This window comes from Corvus cornix, chromosome 4, assembly GCF_000738735.6.
Source record: "Corvus cornix cornix isolate S_Up_H32 chromosome 4, ASM73873v5, whole genome shotgun sequence".
Classification (NCBI taxonomy): Eukaryota; Metazoa; Chordata; class Aves; order Passeriformes; family Corvidae; genus Corvus; species Corvus cornix.
Genome location: NC_046334.1, coordinates 15321909 through 15343673, shown reverse-complemented (window position 1 = coordinate 15343673; position 21765 = coordinate 15321909). Strand labels below are relative to the sequence as shown.

Here is a 21765-nt window from a genome sequence, read left to right as displayed (position 1 = left end):
TCTGTCTTCTTAGATTTAATACTCCTGATTAAAACCTGGATAGAAATGACTAGAAATAGGTTTGTGAACAGAAATAGATATTTTTTCAATGTCCTTAAACATAATGCAAGAAAGTAATAGCGATAGTGGCAGGGTTTTTCCTCAAAGGCTCTCATTTTATCAACTTTGTGTTTCTCTGGGTCTTTAAACTCCTTCCCATTTTAACCTAAAACCTAAGGACCACCTTTCCTCCAAAGCAGCAGGAGACATATCCCCCTTTTCAGAGGATGGGGCTGAGGAGCCATGGGACACTGCTCAGCTACTTTAATGCTGGGAGTCAACCAAGTCAACCGGAGGCCAACTGGATATCAACACGGTGCAGTTTTCAGCAGTACTTCCCACTTTTTACCTCTCCAACCAATGTCCTTTGCTGGCAGCATTCCACAAAATTTTTACTGCATTTTCTGCACTTTTACCAAAGTCTTTACTGAGATTTTGACTAGAACTAATCACTTGAAGCAAAAACAGAAGCTGCTCAAGCTATTTTACAGCTGATACTACACTTGATTGATAGGGTCAAAATTAGGCAGAAGTGTGTCACAGCCTCAACTCTGAACTTTGCCTCTTAATTTTTTAGTGAGGGAACTGTTGTGTCATTTTGAATGAAACTTAAGCACAGTGAAAATGAGGTTTAATATAAATACTGATGAATAAACTGTAAAAGGCAATACTCAGTTTGTGTTTATACATTTGTGTTTACTCAGAGCAGGCTTTTTTTTTTTTGCAGACAGTCCTTTGTTTAAAATGACCTCTTTTTCCACTATAATCTATTTAAAGATGAGTTTGGTGACACAAAACTGCAGACATGACAACACACTAAATATTTGTATGCTCTTTTGCATTTTTAAGGTTTCCTCCAAACTACTGCTGATGAGTTTTGCTATTACTATGCAAGAAAAGATGGTGGTGTGTGCTTTCCAGATTTTCCAAGGAAACAAGTGCGAGGGCCAGCTTCTAACTCCCTGGACCACATGGAAGAATATGACAAAGAGGAAGAGATCAGCAGGTTCATAAAGATAAATGCTGTTTAATCTGAAAAAAAAACCCCTAGGAAAGCCTGTGGTTTTCCCAGTGAAACAGCTCAGTGTGTGCTTATGCTGAGCAGCTGTGTTTTCCAGATGTGACTTTCTTTTGCTGCTGCTAGTGTACGTCAAAAGAGAAAGTTACATGAGCTTCAGGATTTCAGTACCATTTGGTATTTGCCTTGCCGAAAAGGTGTTAGAATCCTGCTCTGATCCACCTTGTGGATCTTGGTTATCGTCCAGCCCGTGGATTATACATAGTTCTGGGAAGTAATTTGTACCTGAATTTAGTATTACTAAACAACTACAATAAGTTTATTAGTAAAATATTTATGTTGTGATCTTCAATTTATTTCATTTATGTATTTTTTGGTGAAAATAATTAAATTAGATGATTCCATCGTAAGTCATTATTTTAAAATGGATTTTAGAAGCCAAATTTTATCAAAGTGATGAAATTTACTGTGTTTATTTTATAGTAGAAATTCTGTATTTCTAAATTATTCTCTTCTTTCACCAAATTTTTGCCGTCCCATTGTATTTTGGATCTAAATTTAGTTAATGTTCTCTTTCTTGTATACAGACCAAATTTTGCTCAAGTGAAGCTCCAACTGATTTTCTATATTATGTGCTTGCATACATTCAAGGAAATAATTTACATACATTAATAAATAATTTTTTTAAAAATATAAGCCTGTTTTTAATATCATTGCAGAGCGATAATTTTATCTTTTAGGAACATGTTGTGTCATGGTTACGAGAAAGCAGAAAAGTCTCACTATTTCTTTAAATTTCTTTAGAAAACACAAGCACAACTGCTTCTGTATTCAGGAAGTGGTGAGTGGACTAAGGCAGCCTGTTGGAGCAGTACATTGTGGGGATGGATCCCATCGCCTCTTTATTCTTGAGAAAGAAGGATATGTGAAGATTTTCACTCCTGAAGGAGACATACTCAAGGAACCTTTTTTGGATATACACAAGCTTGTTCAAAGTGGAATAAAGGTTAGATTTTATACTTATCGCTACCTTTTTATATTTTAGCATGAATATGGGGAAAATGGGAAGAGTATTTTTTTAGATATTATTTTAATTTAAATAACAAAAATGAGTAATGACAAGAGACACCACAGCTCTTTCTGGCAAAGAAGTGAAAACATGTAGTGGGGAGGGAAAACACAGCATCTTGTAACTCTTACCAAACTTTGTCCTTTCCCTTAATTTTTTCCTCACTTTAAATTCAAATGAAACTATTCAACACCAGCATTCCACAGCATTATCTTTGTATTTTCATCCTTTGGGCTCATTTCCATCCCATTGAATTCAGATGAGTTTTGCTGTGGTGCCAATGGGAGCAAGTTTGGCATAGGGCCCCCCCGCCCTCCGGGTGCTCAGTGATACCCAGGGAGCTGGACAAGAAGAGAGGCCTGGGAATGCTCAGGGATGCCCTGGAGAGGAGTAGGGGTGCTCATTCCCTCTTGACTCGACCCCAAATGTAGCACAAGCTGCCCTGGGTGGGAGGCTGCTTTAAAACTGCATGTATTGGAGGGGTACATAAAAGTGACTGACCCTCTAAATTCAGACACAAGGGAGGGCTGGTGCTACAGCTTCCATCCTGTTTACTGGGAACACTTTCATGGTCAGGGGAATGAGTGGTGAATGGGCATTGATGGGAATATGTTGGAAGGTGGAGGTGAGAAATTACATCTAGTTGTGGGGTAAGTACCAAGGGAAAACTCTTAAGTCTGCTGGGGCATATTTTAATTTGGGAATGTTGTCAAGTGTTGTTCCATGTTGATTTCTTGTCACAATTCAGGGTGCTAATGTAAGTAAAATCCAGATATATAAAGAAGTTTTAAACTGTAATCAGGTTATGCCTAGAACAGTCAGGACTATGTATGAAAAAGCCTTCACGGATGAAAGTTATATTGTCAACACTTGACAGAGTGATCCTAAATAATAATTGGGATGAACTAAATCGATTTAAAATGCATAGCACACGTTAACTGATAATTTTGTTTCAGCTATAAGAGCAAGAGGCCAGTTAAGATAGACTTTTCTGAGATCAAATCTCAGAGTTTTTAGTGTGTGTTGAAAAAGAGAGCAATGAAACATAATTGCACCTTTTTCAGGAGAAAAACCAGTTTCTATTATTCTGTGTTTTGCTGAATGCTTCCATTTCTGCCCCTGTAAGTAACCATTATGTTCAAGATATCCAAACAGAAGGGACTTATCTGTGGTGTTATTGAACAACCATCTAAGGCTGTTCCGTATTTCTTAACCAAAAGTCCTGATCACTTGTACTTGTGAAAAACTGACAGTGAAATTTCCACAGAACTGTTATTGGTCCCAATGAAACCTTTCTCAAGGAAACTTTTACAGCTGCAACTTAGACGCAAGGCTAAATGGAAAACTGATTTTCCATGCTTCTGAACAGGCACTAACCTGCTTGATACAACTCTCAACAGGTACCCTCAGGACCAGATTTAACTTTTAGTTCTGTTTTAAATCAGTGACCTGATCTTTTTAATCTTTACTGTTCTAACCATCATATAATGCTCTACACTGGATCTGTTTCAACTATAACATTTTGTGTAAATAATTTGATGTTTCTAATCTGGAAAGTCTAATTCAATTCCCTGAGATAACAGTCCAGTGACTGGGGATAATTGTATTGCAATGTTTAATGCAGGCTGGCAAGAACAGAGGCTTTATGTACTTTGCAGGTAAGGAGAAAGGGAATGTGCCTAGGAGCAAGACTCCAGCTCTTAAACAGAAAGAGTAAAGAATTTCTGGAATAAGTACATTACATAAAATAATAAACAAATCAAAAAACCCAAACCCCATGTAACCAAAATGGTAGTTTTAAAACAAAGGTTCTTAAACATCTTTATGTGTATCCTCTGCGGTCTGATTCCCGTGATCACTGTCCATGGTCCCTTACCTACAACGATGGGAGATCACTGTGGCAATGGTAGCATTGTCACTACTTGATAGAGTATTTGGTTTTACTTACCTGTTACACACTTCAATACTAGAAATCAGTAATGGAGAATACTCTGTGGATAGATGATTTTCCAGCAGGCAGTGCAGAACAGTCGGCAATTAAAAAAACCTCAACAAACATCTGTCTAAAACATTGCATCCACTTGCACAGTGCAAACATCATGGAATGTGTCCTCTGTGCTCACTCAGGAAACATGTGTCAGGAAACAGAATCTGGATGTACACACTTTGAAGAAAACAAAAACTGCTCACCTCTTTTCCAGCCTTGGAGCAATGATAGCAAGAAAAAGCAAACAATATTTTTTCCCTAAAAAGAAGTGTAAATATTTTCTCTCTTATACTCAAGTGCCTGAAAAAAGCAGTTTCTGCTATTTTCTTTCTGTACCTGAATACAAACGTTTAGTTCTAGTGACAGTAAAAACAGCAAAAATACTTTTTCAAACTTTTAGAGACATATGTTGTACCCAGTAAATAATTAGAATAATGATAATGACCATGCTAATAATAATAATGCAACTGTGGTTGAAGCAAAGGTAATTTAAATTGATGCCTCAAAAGAATTTCGGACAGCTATCCCACTAAGATATTTTTAATGCCGATAGATGGAATAAAATAGTGGTGATTAATTTTGTCTTCTTTTTCTAATGTCAAGAGGAAATTTAGCAGTGATAAAATCATTATATTGTCACAAAGTAGCAGATCTGTTCCAAAGGACTTAAAACTATCTTGAGGCTGATATAACCAAGAAACTGAAGTGATGTATGTTTTTCATAAAAATAATCCTGGAGGTTAGTTCTGATCTCACTAACATATTTCACTTATCACAGCACTGGCAGTCAGATAAAGGGAAAATAATATACAAAAACAGAGGAAGAGAGGTCACTGCATTGTATAAGCCATGTTTCCCTCCTAAAAAAGATGCCTTTTTGTTTCTCTAATGGGTCGACTGGTCCCTGTGTTGATGAAATTCATTTGGAGCCCCTAACATTGACTGTGAGCAAGTTTGCAGGGCTTCTTCATGGGCCCTGCTGCCCTAAGCACATCAGTAAATTGTCTGGATTTGCTTCTTGTCCATCACTCCTGGGAAGGTTTGTGGATATAAACAGAAAGTAAGTAAGAAGAAGGGTACAACTCTTTGCCTAAGTTTTATTGGTCCATTGGCTTTTAATGTTCATTGAAGTCACTGAGGTTCTCTGCTTGAAAACTGCTGCTACAGTAAAATTACTGACAATTACATGATTTAATTTTAAGGAGTTCAAATGAAAAAGAAGCAGCAATAGTTTTATCTGCTCCCAGTATCTCAGAAGGAATTAGCAAAGTGTGGAGAAGTGTTTCACAACAGAGATAGATTCCATGAATGGATGATGGTGACTTGTGCTTCTTGGTGGCCCTACTCAAGAGAAAATTAGAGGCAGGATTCCTGAAGATTAAAAAAAAAAAAAGCTTAAGAACCAATTTTTCTTTGCACATCTCCCAATTTCTAAATCTCTTTGACAGCACAGTTAGCAGGAATGCCTTCCTGATCTTCTATTTTTTAACTTAGTTGTTGGAAGCCGTGAATGGATATTAATCAAGAATTTGCTAATTCAACATCTGTGGCCTTCCCCAATGCATTTTATGTCACACTGGCTACATAAGAATTGTAGTAGTATGTGTGCATGGACTGGGCATTTGGCCAGCCCCCTCCCATTACCTCCTTCCCTATGTCAGGAATGTGGTGACAAGAAGAAGCCGTGTACCTCGGTCTTGCCTCAGAGCTGAGCAAGGACGAGTGAGACATGCACCTGTAACTCAAATCTAGGCCATGCACCTGGGCTCTTTTAGTGATATTTAGGGATATTTAGGGATATCTAGCCCAGTGTAGTGGAGAAAATACTGATTCCATCTCCTAATATATTAGCATTCCCATTAATATTGCAAACTATCCTGAGTATATTCAGAAGAAAGAATCTTTTACCAAAAAAAACCCCAAACCCACCCAAACTAAAAGTCTGCTTCCCTGTTTTGGTGATTTACTGCTCCATTATTTTGTGCAGCTGTTAGTTGCAGAGCAACATTTTACAGTTCTTCCTTCAAAGTTATGTAGCAAAGACCATTTTTTAATGAAAATATTAAAACCCTTTTTTCTCTCAGACTGTATTTCACTACTGTTATTTTCTTTCTGTTTTAAACTATTGCCAAGTAGAGAAGAGGCAGAAAGTTGAAATGAGAAGCTATTGATTTAAGTAGCATTTAAGGAGACCTTAATTAATTATCTAGAACTGATGTGTCTGAATCTATTCTCAAATAGATATTTCTCAAAATTTAGGCAAAATAATTAAAGGGTCCAAAAGTATCATGCTAGTCTGATTTTATCCCATAATGCAGTCAGCAGGGGAAAAAAAAGTGTCAAAATGTTCTAAATACTTGGATTTAATGATTTATTGAGATGCAACAATGATGAATATGCTCTTATTACAAGATTAGTCCAGTCACCTTGTACTCAAGATTGTATCTAACTTACCAAAAAAGGGTCAATGCTGTAGCAGTTCTCCAACTTTTCATACTCCTGTGACTGTATTTTATCTTATTAACTGTATTATTTTCTGAGATTTGGAAATCTTTAGGTTAGTAGCAGTCACCATAAAATGTAGCACAACCTATTACATCAATTTTCACTTACTTTCTTCTCTCCTGAGCCCAAAAACCTGTATTGGTCTAAAATATATTGGTCTAAAATATATTGTTCAGAAGGGAAGACATCAAGGTACGGTTTGGCACCAACAAAAAAATTAGGAGCTTACCCCTTCTCTTGGGAATTAAATGCTATAATCACCTTTCAGAATACTTTCTGAAAAGCTAAGTAGCTCTAGGGCTGCAACTGTTAGTCCTTAAATCATTTTTGTGGTCCTTCCCTATAATCATTCAACTTCCCCAAATCCTTTTAAAACTAAGGACCTTAGAACTATACAAAGTAGCCAAGTTTATGTCTTACTGCTGCCAATGGTAAAATCAAGTCCCTGTAGTTAGAAGGTCATTTTCTACTTATAAATCCACCAACTGAACGAGCTCTTTAGGTACAGAATTGCAGCAGGGCTTCATGTTCAGTTGCTTGTCATCTCTGATCCTTAAGTTATTTTCAGTTTATTCCTTCTTTTTTTGTTCTGTTTTGTTTTCTTTTTGATTGTGACTAAGCTCTGGTGCAGCTCTGGTGTGTATCTGCTGGATACAGGGTCATAAATTCTGCAGCCAGCAAGAACGGCTGCACTCTGCTGCACTTTGCCTCATGCAGTGCTGAGAGCAGAAACCCCTGCAAAATGGGTGTCCTTAATTTTGCCATTATGCAATTACCACTTGCACTTGTGTAGAGATTCAGATTTTTTTTTTTTTTTTAACTAGCAATAAAATATTTCTCGTGTATCTCATGGGAATACCATGATAAAGGGCAAAGTCTCTGAGGAAGGAAAGGGCAGGGCAGAGGAGGGAAGGGAAAAGGGACAGAAAGTCTCAGTTAAATAGTGTCAGAGATCACGGTTGAGAACATATGAGTTAAACTCGACCTCTGTCACCTTCTCTGCTTTAAGACTATGGTTTTCCTTGTCAGAAACACTTAAACAGAAACTTCCCCTAAATATTAAGCCATAGTCACCTTTTTAGTTCATTTTGCTTTCAAATTAATATTAGCAAGACTACTTTATGTAAGTTTTTAATTCCCAAAGTTTTTTAAATGCTAGATTCCTATATAATTCCTTATAAATATTGTAACAGCCAGTTCTCTTTGCAGGGAAAAAACTCCATAGAAATATCTGACAATTATTTTAAGTGTATGCTCAGCAATATCTGACAATTATTTTAAGTGTATGCTCAGCAAATTTCCAAGGAATAGCCTTTAGATGAGTTAAAAGTTAGATATATCTCTTGCTGTGTTTTGGTAGGTTTTGTATCAGAGCACAAGTGCTTTCAGTCCTGCAGAATCTTATTAATGAGTGATCCAGTGATTCAGGTAGGAATTTTCTGTGATACCATGAAGAGTGCTGTGGAACACAGTAATTCATCATTCAGTATAAGACTATGGGAGTAGACTTTCAGGTATTAAATATGTTAACTGTGCTGCTATGAGCCAATTATTCCAGAGTTTCTCAGGATCAAATGAGCATCTGGTCACCACAGGCATCTTTTTGCTGGAATGCATTAGTAGTGAAACATCTACTGTGCCTTCATGTTTGTGTCAAGATATTGGAATAGTAATGAGTATTGTGGACCAAACCACTACACTAAATTGGTGTTTCTGCCTGATTAACAAACCCAACCCGCTACAACTGCCCAGGGAAGTGGTGGAATCACCACCCCTGGAAGTGTTCAAAAGGCAGGTGGATGTGGCACTTGGGGACGTGGTTTAGTGGTGAACATGGTGGTGCTGGGTTAATGGTTGCATTTAATGATCACAGAGGTCTTTGCCAAAGCTAATGACTCCATGATTCTGTAACATTTAATCACATGAATATGTATTACTCAGGTCATTCAATATATAATCAAATAAAAAACTTTTAAAAAATTGCCACTACCTCCAGCACTGGAAAAGCCTGCTCCAATAAGCTTACAATAGGTTGTGCTGTCTTCGCAGTGAGGAGTGACTACAGAAAACTACAATAAAGCAGGGATAAAATCTATTTAAAACTTAGTGTGGGAATAGAATCAGATTGTTTGTGTTATTTGCTGAATTGCTCAGTTCTGTCACCGATAGAACTTCTCACATATTCGTCTTGACTGGATGTGTACATTTGGTTTTGCATCATGCTGATGCACAGACAGATCTAAGTTAACACCTACACTGTCCATTGATATCCACAGGATTTATATTACTGACAGCACACCCACAATTCACATAATTCATTCTACTCCTTCCATTCAAGTCCAGCAATTTCAATTTATTTTCCTCTGAACACTTGGATGAGGGTGAAATCAATGAACCTTTCTTGAACTTTTTGCCCTGACATCACAGCAAGCTGTGCTTTCTTCCACTAAGCACTAGCTTGTACTCTCTACAAAGGTTATTTGCTCTCTGCTCTCTAGAAAGCCAAACTTACAGTAGCTACTAAATTTGTGACCAATTAGTCCCAAAAGGGATTCTTTTGATGCATGGAGAGAAAGGGGAGCAGTGGAAGGTTGTATTTCTCTCCAGGCTTTAGGACTGGAAGGACAATTGAGAGATCCTATCTAAATTTCTTCCTTCTTCAACCCAATGGGCCTGCAATTCTTCAGTTATTCAGAAACAAACTCCATGAAAACTCTGGAAAGTAAATCCTCATTGTTCTACCAGACCAGGCTCTCATCTCTATATGAAAAATAGGGATAGTCCTCTAAAACAATGATGTTGAGGTACAGAACATAAGTGTGACATATATCCTATGATGGACAGAGCAGGATTTCATTTTAATTTCATTCTACAATTAATTCTACCAGTGCTGAGTGCAAACTCTATTTGCTGTCCTTCCCCTGTATTTCTATGACTAATCAAACGGTAAATCCATGTAAGATATGTGCATAGGCCCAGGCAGGGGGGCAAGGTGAATAAACTCATTGGTGTATAACAGTGATACCTTTTTGAGGTACTCTTGGGTGTCCTGGGACTCCTCATTCAGTGTATGAAAAGGGAGATTCTAGGATGTCTTTGTTGAGAAACTGAAATGCTACATTGCCTGTGTTGTTGCAAAAATGACAAGGCAACCAATACAGAGCTCGGATTTCCCCTGGAGACTGCAGAGGGAAGTGATGAAGACTATTTTTCAGCACAGGACTTGCAGGTGAAGTGATGTCAGGTCACAGGACATGGGGGTTTCTCACTCATCCAAAAAGTCAGAAGAGCAGCAGTCAGACCTGTGGCACATCATTTTTGAGGCCACACCTCACCTGGGACCTGCCCACTAGGCACCAGAGTTAATTGCTTATAAATGTCTTAACATAATTGGAGGAGAAAACTCGGAAATAATAGTTAAGGTGTGCAAATGGCCAAATGTGAAAAAATCAGGACATTTTAAAGATAAACCACATAGAATATCCCTGGTTATAGAGATCTTAAAAAGAAACAAAACAGACACAATGCACACAGCAGAACAGTCTGCATGAGAATTCAGCCTTCTTCATGAGAAGGAAGATTTTTTTCCTTTATCAGTGATAAGTTCTTTGTAATTTTTTAGAGGGTGATAATACTGTTGTGAGGACTTAATATACTTCAACTGCATTCAGAAACTGTAAAATACTGTGTTTTAACCAAAGCCTGTATAATGACAGTGAAATGTGCCTGGATTTCTCATTAACTGTTTGCAGATTTTGGTTCTAATCCTAATAGGGGCACAACAGGCCTTTGAAAGAGGCTGTATCTTAGCACCATATAGCTCTGTTGAAAATGAAGTTTCTTACCATTCTGAAAAGCATGTGCCAAAAAGCTCTAGAGACCTCTATTTTTGTGTGAGAGACTGCACTAGATAACCATACTCGAGCTAGCAATTGTGGAACACTGCAGTGGCTCTCAGGTTGTAAGCTGACCAGATGAAGAATTGCCAGTTTATTCTAAGGAAATTTGAATCAACAAAACATAATCGTTTCTGTTGATTTTGGGTAGCGTGGCTCAGATTTGAGGAGCTGAGAGGGGAAAGAAGATAATACTTTATCATTTTACATGCACATGTGTAGATTTTAATGTTCTGTGTTTCCTTGAGAGGAATCCCATGGTGCCAATTAACCTAACTTATTCCAAAACAATTCTCTGTTTGGAAAGAATAATTTTCATTGTGGGTGTTCCATGAAATTGTATGCCTCATACCCTGTTATTACTGAGATGTGTGCAGTGCAATTGAGAATGCCAGTTTCTTTTCCATGCACTGTATAGATTATAGCTGTATCCCACACACAGTGCTAGATAATCCCTACTTTAATTTTGTTATGTGTACAAATCCTTTTTGAACATTTAGCGGTTTAAAAAATGTAAAAATCCATCATCTTCTGAAACTACATTTGTTAAAACCAAAAGCTGAATTTAGAAGTGATCAAAACCAATGAATAACATGCCAATTATCTAATTAAAAGGAAATTGTTGCGTTTACTGAAATGTAACAGGCAGATCATGATAGCCAACACAAAATGGCAAAGAAGGAATAAAGTTACGCAGAAAATTCCATGGTTTTTAGCCAACACAGTTTCAACCACATGTTTTTCTTTAAGGGGAGGAGGTTTAACAGTCCACTAAGGCTCCAGGATTCATCATCCCTTTAAGCTCTTGGACACCCCAAAATCTGTAATGAGTTCCTAAGAATCCTTCAGGGAAGCCATGACGTACTGGAGCTCTCAAAACCAGTCCTGTGTCCTTGGGACTTCTTCTGTGCTTTCCTGTCCATCAGAGCTATGGTTTCCTTTTGTTACATCCCTTCTACTGTGCCACATGGAAAATGGGTCCTGTGTTTGTCTTGAAAGAGGTGAAAAACTGAGTAACACATTTATGTTCATAGTTAATACAGCTCAACTGCTATTCCTATATATATTTCCCCCAGATGCCACAGAACAATTTTCCTTTATATCCTCTTACACACATTTTCTCACAAGCTCTTAAGTCCTATTCCTTAGACAGGATCAGCAAGTTGGATTGAGGGAGGAACACTTCCTCCAATGGAGCACTGGTATATTATCATGTTTTCCACCCATTTTATCCCCTCTGCAGTAAAAGTTGGACAAATGATCTGCCCCTAATTAATGGTTTATATATAATTTTAGCTTTAAAAAGCAGTCAGAACTAATTTTTCTCATTACCAGAAAAATAAAAAGCTCCCGAAGATGAAACCACTTAGTAGCTGACATTTTTCTTCATTGTCAGTGTCTGCCTACATTCTCATATTGCTGGAATTTTTAAAGAAATTATTCCATAAATCTCAATGAAGTAATATTCTCTCAGATTTAATTTGGAAAATTGAATATACAATCTGTGGGAGAGAGGTCTGCAAAATACTTTCAACCATTTGTTTTTAATTTACAGCAGATACTTTTTAAAACCTTGATCTATCTTCACTGGCATTGGACTGCAATCCCTACAGCCGAATTGCAACAACTTTATGTAATAATCATTATTTTTATGCTAACTGAATGCCTTGAAAAGAAATACAAGAGGGAGTAAATCACCAAAAAGCTTTCATATTTTTGGCATTCTTAAAAAATTTGGTGAATCCCCATCAGCTGGATTTTCAATCACTGTAACAGCCTGGAGACAACACACAAGTGGCAGTAGATGAAGGGATCTGCGTGATGCTATAGTGTAAATGAGAAGAGGTTTTTATAGTATCAAACTACATAAGAAAAATACTTACTTGAGCTCTTCCTAGAAGAAAATACATACCTCTCCATAACAAATGGAATGCTTAATTGTTAGTAATGAATGTAAAATGATATTGTACACCTCACAGAGGCCTAGTTGAAGATGTGACCAAGCACTATTGACTCTCTTTATCAAGTAGCAGACCATGTTTAGGTCTGCTAAAACCTTGAGCACTTTGATGATCTCAACAAATTAACAGCAATGTGAAATGGTGGCAGCTTCCATTGCTGCTCTTTTCCTTCCCCATAATGGCCTTACAAGATATGACAGGACAATATTATCGGGACAGGATTGCTCCAGTGACTTTTTGAGGAAAAGAGCAAGAAGTCAGCACTCTTATGTAACAGGCAGGTGTGTGCCTGTGTGAATAAGTCAGAAGATCAAACAAACCTTAACAAACCACCTACGAGATTACTCCAGTTTGCCTTCACAGTGACTTACAGATCACAGCCCTGCCAAATGCTGGGTAGTTCCAAACATCATGTCCAAAGTTTGAAGCAGCAGAAAAATCCAAAAGTAGGTAATATTAGGGAACTGCCTCACAGAAACCAGCCCCTGTGGAGCTTTACCCCTCTGCTAGTTCCCTCTCACTGGGACAAATCAAAACGATTTCACAGACAGGATCCATGTTTCCCCCAAAGGCCTGTGGGGCTGGGAAGGCCGCAGGTAAAATTGGATCAAACCCTTTATTTACAAATGTTTGGTAAAGAAATGTGTAATGGATTACTTAATTTAAAAGTAATGTCATTTTGGAAGCAGAAGCATTCAAAACTGTGGTTTTGCTGTAGTTTAGTGAGTCAGCATTTTGTAGCTTGCAGCATTTTACACTTCTTGTAGAGATACTTTCTCCTTAAAACCTATATTGTCCATTATAAACTTCTGCTTTTAAAATAGGATATTAAACATACATGATACAAATAAAAAGCCAAAAGGAATATAGTTCTATACAATCCCCATAATCTTTTATTTTGTATAGGATGCATATAAATTTCATCAATGTGTATAAATTTTATTTTATTTTACTATCTGCATAAATATTTCAGCTTCCAAGAGTTAGTATTCTAAGGAAAAAAAGGTAGCAAATGACTAAGGGAAGTGAACTTCATTTGCTCCTTACTAACCTAGTAACTTCTCTAATCACTTTATATGAATGGTCAAAAAAAACCCCAAGCAAAATGCATTAAAGAAAATCACTCTCAATTTGAGCAGAACTCAAATTATTTTCAATAAAGCCTGAGAATTCCTTTATTCAATAAAACAAAAATGTACCTTCAACAACCTGTGAAAATTTAGGTGAATTGAAACATAATGAACTAGAATCTCTGGTACTGAATTTTATTTATTTGATATCCTTAAGTGTTGTAGTTCATCAAGATAGATATTACAGATGATTTCATAATAAGTAAAGAGAATGTCTTACCCATGCATTAGATGATCTAAATATGCAGTGAAGGAGAGGTGTTGGGGGAAAAAAAAACAGCTTCAAAACTGAAGCACTGGGTTTTAAAACAGAGTCTGCAAGGTGCTGATTTGCTTAGCAAATTGTGTATGGCCACTCAGGAGTAAGCAGTGATAAAATAGAAAGTGCAAAGGGTATTGCTGTGTTATAGTATCACTCTGTCTGGAGTATTCAGAGAATCTCCCAAGGCTGGACTGCACAAAACTTGCACTTCTTCCATTATGTTTCCTTGTTTTCTGTGTGAATTCTGCCATTTACAAAAAGGTAGAATAGTGTTTTCCTAATACTGTCCTCAAGCACACAATTCTTCATTTGATCAAAAACTAGAGGAATTAGGATTTGTGTTCAACTGATTAAAGGTCTGGGTCCATGATACTTTGTTTCAGCTCTAGCTGTTTGAAACTTTATCGCCTTAATTTTGAGACTGAACATACACTGTGTTGTTCTAATTGCACTGGCTTTTTGCAAAGAACTTTGTACTGTATTCAGCCAAGTTACAGGGTTTCCAAGATCATGGTCTTGGCTCAGGATAAATGGAGCCAATGAGCTAAACAAATTCCTGCTTTCTTGGTTCTTATAGTACGAGAAAAATGGAAAGAGCAGGATACTTTTACTGCTTTGTACTAGTGAAACAATCCTGGAAACTGCAAAAATATAAGTTAGCTGTGTTTATGTCAGAAAGACACACTATTTTAGAAATTATTTTTAGCTTTCTTTTGAAATGTGAACCACAAATTATAACATTAATGAAACAAACATTTCTCTCTGGGCAAATTTAAGGAAAGTTCGATTTAAGAGAATCAGTTTGGGATTTAAAATAATAAAGAAATTGAGTCTAGTACAGACAAATATTGTGTTCTCATAACATGTAATAGTCATAGCTCTGTGTTGAACGAGGATACACGTCTATATTTGTTTCAACTTCTGTTATTGAGAATGCTTTACCAATGAAATAGATTTTAAAACTGGGGTTGAAATAAATGAGTAATTGAAAAAAAAAAAGAAGAGAAGGGACTTCTAATCAGGAAAACAGTGTACATTCTTTCAAAGTCATGTTTATAAGTTCAGAGAAGCAGTGGATCCAGTTCAAAGACAAACCATATTTCAATCTGCTTTTCTGAACTACCATATAGCTCACTACTAAAGTTTGCTTTCAGCTGAATCTTAGCCCAGCAACAACTGATGACTTGAGACACATTACTGGGCATCATCATGGGCTTTCACTTGTAAGGTATCACAATTTCTATGGAATACTGAAAGGGCAAATCCAGTCTTGATGCAGATCTTGAGCAAAACACGAGTTGATACAGGAAGTTAACGTGGTTGAGCCACTAAATAAAAGCAACCATAATATAATTAAGCTCAACATCCTCCCGTGGGAACCCACCATAAGGTAATAATATTACAGTACTTTTCAAAAAAGGAAGATTTTTATATTGAGGAAGTTAGAAATAGCCTGAAGGGGAAAGTTAGGAAATTAAAATCCATAGAAGCAGCATGGAGGTTCTTTAAAAGTACCTTATTAGACTCAGGGAAAATATGTATATACTGGAACAATCAGGAATGAAGAAGGTGAGAAATATTACAAGGTACAAGGGAATGTTCAGGCCCCCAAAAAATAATAATCCTATAATAAAATGGAAATCCAACTCAAGTGACACTAATAGAGCAGAATATAAATTCAGAACACCAGAGTAAGGGTTATATCCTGCCATTGTTTCTCTGACAGAGTAAGTAGGAGTTTTCCATAAATATTCATGGTAGAACAACATTCTGAGGTTTGAGAGGAAATTTAAAGGACAAATAGGGAAAATACAGAGACATTTTAAAGACATCATGATAAAAGAACTTTCTCAGACTAGATGATGATCTTTGTCGGCGGCTGGTTAGGTGGACCAACAGAGCATAAAAGCAAAAGATACAACTTGATTTCTTTCCATAAGAGATACTGAGAAAAGCACATCCTATAGCTGGTGTTTAACATTTGCTGCTTCTCCACCTGTAGGATGAGAAGGGGAAAAAAAGAAAAAACAGGGAGAAGAGAAATCATGGAAAGCACCAGCATAAATTACCTTGAAAATAAGTGCTCTAAAGCAATTGAAAATTTCAGTAGCTAAGATAATGAAGCTGTACTATTCGTTTTTACAAAACTTCTTCTCTGAGTTTGGCTGTAAAAGGGCCCTGAAGGTCATCCTTCAAATAACAGAGAAAGGAGAAGCCACAAAAATCCTAGATGAAAAATTAGGAGAATTGTGAAATTAGGTCAAAAAAGCATCTTGTTTATACTTTAATTTCTTGCCACAAACAGAATGCCGTCAAAGAATCTGTGAGATAATGAAGAAAAAGTAGTTTATATGTCTAGAAGTTTTTATTTGGTGTTTCTGAAGAAAGTGGTATGAGAGATTGCTGCTCATAAAATAAAAACACCCTGTTATGGTTCTGACTGCACTCAGGCAAGAACTGCTCTATACCAACCCCTCTGGACATATCTCTAGTACACTTCTAAATTAGGAGTGAAAAACAAATAGAAGAAATAAATAATCCATATCTTTAAAATAATTTTAAAATGTGTAGTCTCGTATTGCTTCCAGAAAATCAGCTGTTACTTTGAAAAGTTCATAACTAAGTGTCAGAATTTGCTGGTGATACAAGATTGAGTGTGCTGGGAAGAAGTCTAGAGAATTTTTTTACATATAAGTAATGAAATGGCACAGAAATTCAATATAACATAAAGAGCTCTCTCACCTTATTCTGTTCTATCCTGGAAAAAACATAAGAAGTGTCAGTGATAACTCCAAAAGTCTAACCAACTATAAAAAGCAGACATTGAGCAGTATCTAAGAGAGGGTTTGAAGTATTTGGGTAATGAACACTGTCACTATTTAATTCACCAGCATCCTCAGCAGTACAGCAAGATACAATTGAATAAAGTAGTGTTGAAAAGGGGTTTTGTTTGATGGAACCTAAAAATATATTTAACTTGGAAAAAATAAGATCTAGAAGAAATAGGTGAAGTAATACATTTCAGAGAAGGCAACATTGCCTTTTCATTCTGTTTTTTCTTTGATGAAATGTTTAACAAATTGAATTGTCACACTTAAAAAGAATGACATTTGAGCAACATAATCACTTGTCTGTTACACGCTGCTGCCTTGATGGTTTCGATTCAGCACCAATTAATGAAGTATTCACCTGTAGCTTTTCTACTACTATAATTTATTATCCAATTGTTTGCAAAAAATACAGCAGCCATGTAGCTTTCCTGGGTCACCTGTCAATAAAACTGGGCGCAGGTAGGTCCTGTGTCTGCTGGCATGGTCGCCTATACAACAATCACCTTTAATATTTTCTTCAGATTCCTTGTCCAAAAATAACGTAGTGTTAGTGTTTGTTTTCTGTGTGGGACAGAACCAAGCATCTCAAAGTTAGCTTTTCTGTGAAACTTGAGGTATGCTGCAAAGCTTGGTAACTTGCTAACTCATTTACTCTATCAGACTCACATATGTGGCTGTTTTGTATCAGGCATGGATGCAATAGAAAACATTTCCAAGAGTAACTAGGAATTGTCAAGATACACTTCCAGGGATGCTTATAAAACTCTAAAATATTGGACACAATATATAATAAGACAATTAAATTCAGAGAGGCTGCTTCAAAGGCACATATAAAGTCAGTAGTCCTTGCTCACAGAGACCTGCTGTGCTGCTGCATGAAATTAATATCGTTTGGTAAAAGGACCCATCATTGCTCTGTATAGATCAAGGAAATTATCCAGGATATGCAGGTTACAGATTGTAGTCCCTGTCATGAATCAAGTGCAGAATTCCTCTCCTGATTTTTAGGAAGGTTCTTTGGAAACCTTCTCAGGTCAAGACTAGAAATTCTAGTAAAAACAGAAAAAGAAAAGGAGACAAAGTCCATAACAACATAGCCAGTAGCTTGATAGGTTAGATCTTTAGACTGGATGTGTGAACTGGGGTTTTTTTACTGGTTAGGGTTTTCCAACAATACCTGCCACAGAAATGCTTTCCCAAAAATCCTAGACTAGCATAAGGGTCACAGACTCCTGCAGAGGACAGTTACAATGGGGATGTCATTCTCTAATTTCACTGCCACACTTAACTACCCCACTTGCAGCACAAGGTCCCGAATTCTTCTATTCCCTGGGCTGAACAAGCCCCACTCTGGCGGCCTCTCTGCAGAGGGCAAATGCTCCAGTCCCCAGCCCCCCTTCACTGGACTCCCTGTGGTGTAGTGACACCACTCTGGTACTGAGGGGCTGTAGAACCAGGTGCTGTATCCTCTCTGCAGCCTCCTGAGTGCAGAGAGAAGGGAGGATGATGGGTTTCTCTGCTGCCTGTGCTCTTGTTAAACAGCCCAGTCTGCGGCTGGTTTTCTCCGCTGCCAGGGCACTCTGCTGGCTCATGTTCAATTTGCTGTCTGCTGAGACCCCACACTCCCTTTCAGCAGAGCTGTCCCCAGCCAGTCAGTTCCCTGCCTGCATTGTTGCAAATGTAATGGGGTTTGGAAAAGAAAAAGTCGGCAGGAATTTGTATCTGTAGTTCTGATTCATTCATTCTGGCTGGGCTACCCAGAGGTAGTTCTTCTCCAACTCAACGAAGATTGAGGTTTCTGTTTAAAAACTAGAATCTAGAGATGGCCCTCCCCAAGTTATCTTTCTTGTCCTTTTCTCCCTCTTCCCACCATGAAACCCATCCAGCTGCTTTAAACACTGTAAGGTTTAGAACTTCCTATCAAGCTGGCTCCTCTCTGTCTTAAGATTTGCTTTAATTCCTCAAAAAGCAGTATTCAGATGAGATTTGCCAAGTGTATGGATGTGCATCAGAGTTCAGAAATAGCAGATGCTGTGATGCTGTTGCCTTAATGGCTGTGAACTGCACATGCACACAGAAGGGTGTGAAAGAAGCCTCACTGCTCACACTATTTCCACTGAAGACTGTCCTTTAAGGGGTTGATTTTCAGAACTCTTAATCACTGCTGTAACCAGATACTTAGACTTGAATATTTATTATATACGTAAGGCATTAAATACTTTTTGTGATTTATAGCTTGGGTTAGGATGTTATTTTTAAATAAGCCATGTAAAGTACCTTCAATCCTGTCCATTCACACACGCATGAGGCAGACTCCAAAATCATGAAATTGGCTTAAGAGCCACGTGGTTAAAAAAAATCCATTTGAAAACAGGGGGAGTGGAAATTCACTGCCTCCTTACTTTCTAGTTTGATTTGTGTTCTCAGACTTCTTCCTGCAATCAAGAAGTCTGAAGGTTTCAAATTAAAAAGCTGAAAACCTACTTGCAACCCTTCATTCTACTAATTTCAGCTTTCAATACACCTCTTATACTTTGCAAAGCTTGTAATTTAATTGCAAGCATTGGCTACATGACTTACTAAGATGTGCACACACAGCTATGTAGCTGAAAATTCTACAACATAATGAAAAATTAGTTGTAATTAACAAGAGGCTGGATTGCTGAGGTTCTGTGGCATGCCTGCAAATGTTTGAGCCCACATTCCTTCCATACAGTCAGCTCTGACGAGGTTCGTAAGTCCCTCATGCAGTGAGACTGTGGGAAGAGCCCATATGGACAGAGAGCAGGGGAACCTGCTGGTGTTCTGGAGAGTATCTGCTTTGTTTCAATCTTCATAGCAGAAAGAGCAGTTTTCATATTACACTTACTACATTTTGTGTGTCCCTGGGAGATTTTCCTCTATCAGTTCCAAGAACAATTGCAAGGAAATCTTTCTGAGTTTATGAATTTGTAGAGGAAGCAAATTTACCGCTTTTAAATACGTTTAAGCAGTAACATTTTTATTCCTCAGATACAGCAAACTGTGTATAGCCTGTCATTTTTCAGAAGTTATTGTTCTTTTTCTCCTAAGGGAATATGGTTTCTGTAGCTTTAGTGAGGCTCTACTAATTATTACATACCTCATATTTCTAAAGAAGAAATTATGTTTATGTTAGCTATTTTTCTTTCAGAAATTGTTCCATTCAGTACTTAAGTATAGATTGCAAATGTGTGAATTTCCTATTCCTTTCTGGGGGGAAGGGAGGGTAATAGAAAATGCTGGCATTTATCAAAGAATAATATATCAGTGTATTACAATATTCTGACAACTCTAGTAATTTCTTCTACTTTGAATTTGAATAACTGTCACATTTAGCTAATGTCCATTCAAATGCAAAAGTCACCATGTGTAAATAATGACATCATTTAAAACAGATGCCCAAGTCTTCCAACAACAACAACAAAATCAGGAATAATGAATAATACTTACTTAAATTTCAAGTTTATAATAAGTAATGCTATGTACTATTTGGAAAAGTTGTCAGGGGTCTTTGGATTAAATTGGTCCACATCATTTGTGTACTGCATATCGTTGAAAGATGACTTGAAAGATATAATTCCAGTTGATAATTCAAATTAAATTACAAATTAACTCGACAAGGATGCTGATGAGCCAGTCATGATGAAGCAACAAAAAATGAGTCCATGACTCCTCCAAAACATTTTTTAAGTTTGATTCCAAGAAGCCTTTGCAGACCAACTGTGATAAATGTGCATTTGTCACGTGGAAGGGAAAATTGCTTCCTATGTGAAACAATTATGATGATGCTTACTTATTTTGAAGAGAGCAACACTGAAAAGCATGGTTCCTCTTTTCATGTAAGCCCTCAGACTTGGGACTGAAACTTTGGTTCTTACAGACAATCACATTTTTGACAAATTGCTACTGCTGTACTCCTATCATTCCTGGACTGTTTGGGGCTTGGATTTATTTTGTTTCAAACAAGTTACAAAGATGGCTTAACTTCAGAGAGATTTTCTTAATGAAATCCATTCCACCCAGAAGGTGTTCTCTCTAACAAATGGGAAACATCACTAAATTTAACCCAAAGTCTGAGCATATGGAAAGCTATATAGATGATGTCAGACATTACAAATATTATTTGTACTTGCTAGTTTACTTCAAGGGAAATTATGAGAATGACATCATAATGATGACTGACTAATTTTTATTAGTGTTTTCTCTCTGAAACTCTAGCCTTAGAGTTATAAAGAAAAACAGCTTTTAAAATGCCATATCTGTTATTCTTTTCTAACACTTTATGATTTTCTTATTTATAAAAGATATTCATATTTTAAAATACCATAGATACTATCAGCTCTTATTCTACGCCTTTGTCAAAAAAAAAAAAAGTTATTATTTAATGTTCATAAAAGATAGGAAATGATCACATCTTCTTTTAAATTAATTGCTGCTTGGGTTGGCCTACGAACCTATAAACTCTGCTGGAACAGTTGTAGCTAATTTCTTTACAACAGTTTCTTACTATGGAAATGAATTATGCTGATGAAGGGGTGATGACCAGTTTAGGAATAGCGATATGTTTCTGCAGTCAGCAAAGACAAATCACAGGGTGCCACAACTTTGAAAACATCCAAAATCCACAGAACCTGTAGAGCTCTATTTTACAGCAAGAAATGTGGTAATCCAGGGTTGCATAAGTACTTTTTACAAAGGTCCATTGGGTAATTTTGCTGAGGACCTCTTACAGGATCAGCTCCAGCTCTGCAGGACAGCCCAGGTGCTCTGTGTTACCTTCAGGGCCGGAGACAGCAGCAGCCAAGGACACCAATAAAACAGTGTCTCCCACGGCAAGGCAAGAAACATTTTTCAGGCCCAGAAAAATGGCATCCCGACACGAATACTGTGAGAGTCATCAAGGGACAAGATACGATGAGTTGAGTCAGTAGAGACTCCACAACTAAAATCTGGTGGGTAGCACAGCAAGTCAAAGAATTGTGGAGAATTCCCCTCCCTATTTTTAGGAACTTAGCACCACCAAACTGCATTCCTAGGCTCTTTACT

At 37.2% G+C, this 21765-nt stretch overlaps 1 protein-coding gene across 1 annotated transcript in view; it reads left to right on the top strand.

The window, feature by feature from the left end:
* LOC104697326 (hedgehog interacting protein) overlaps positions 1-21765 on the top strand; it is a 76015-nt gene that overhangs the window by 14114 nt on the left and 40136 nt on the right. The window contains exons 3-4 of the mRNA XM_039551095.1: positions 889-1045; positions 1862-2063. Coding sequence (XP_039407029.1) covers positions 889-1045; positions 1862-2063 — 359 coding nt within the window. The remainder of the gene's footprint in view (positions 1-888; positions 1046-1861; positions 2064-21765) is intronic.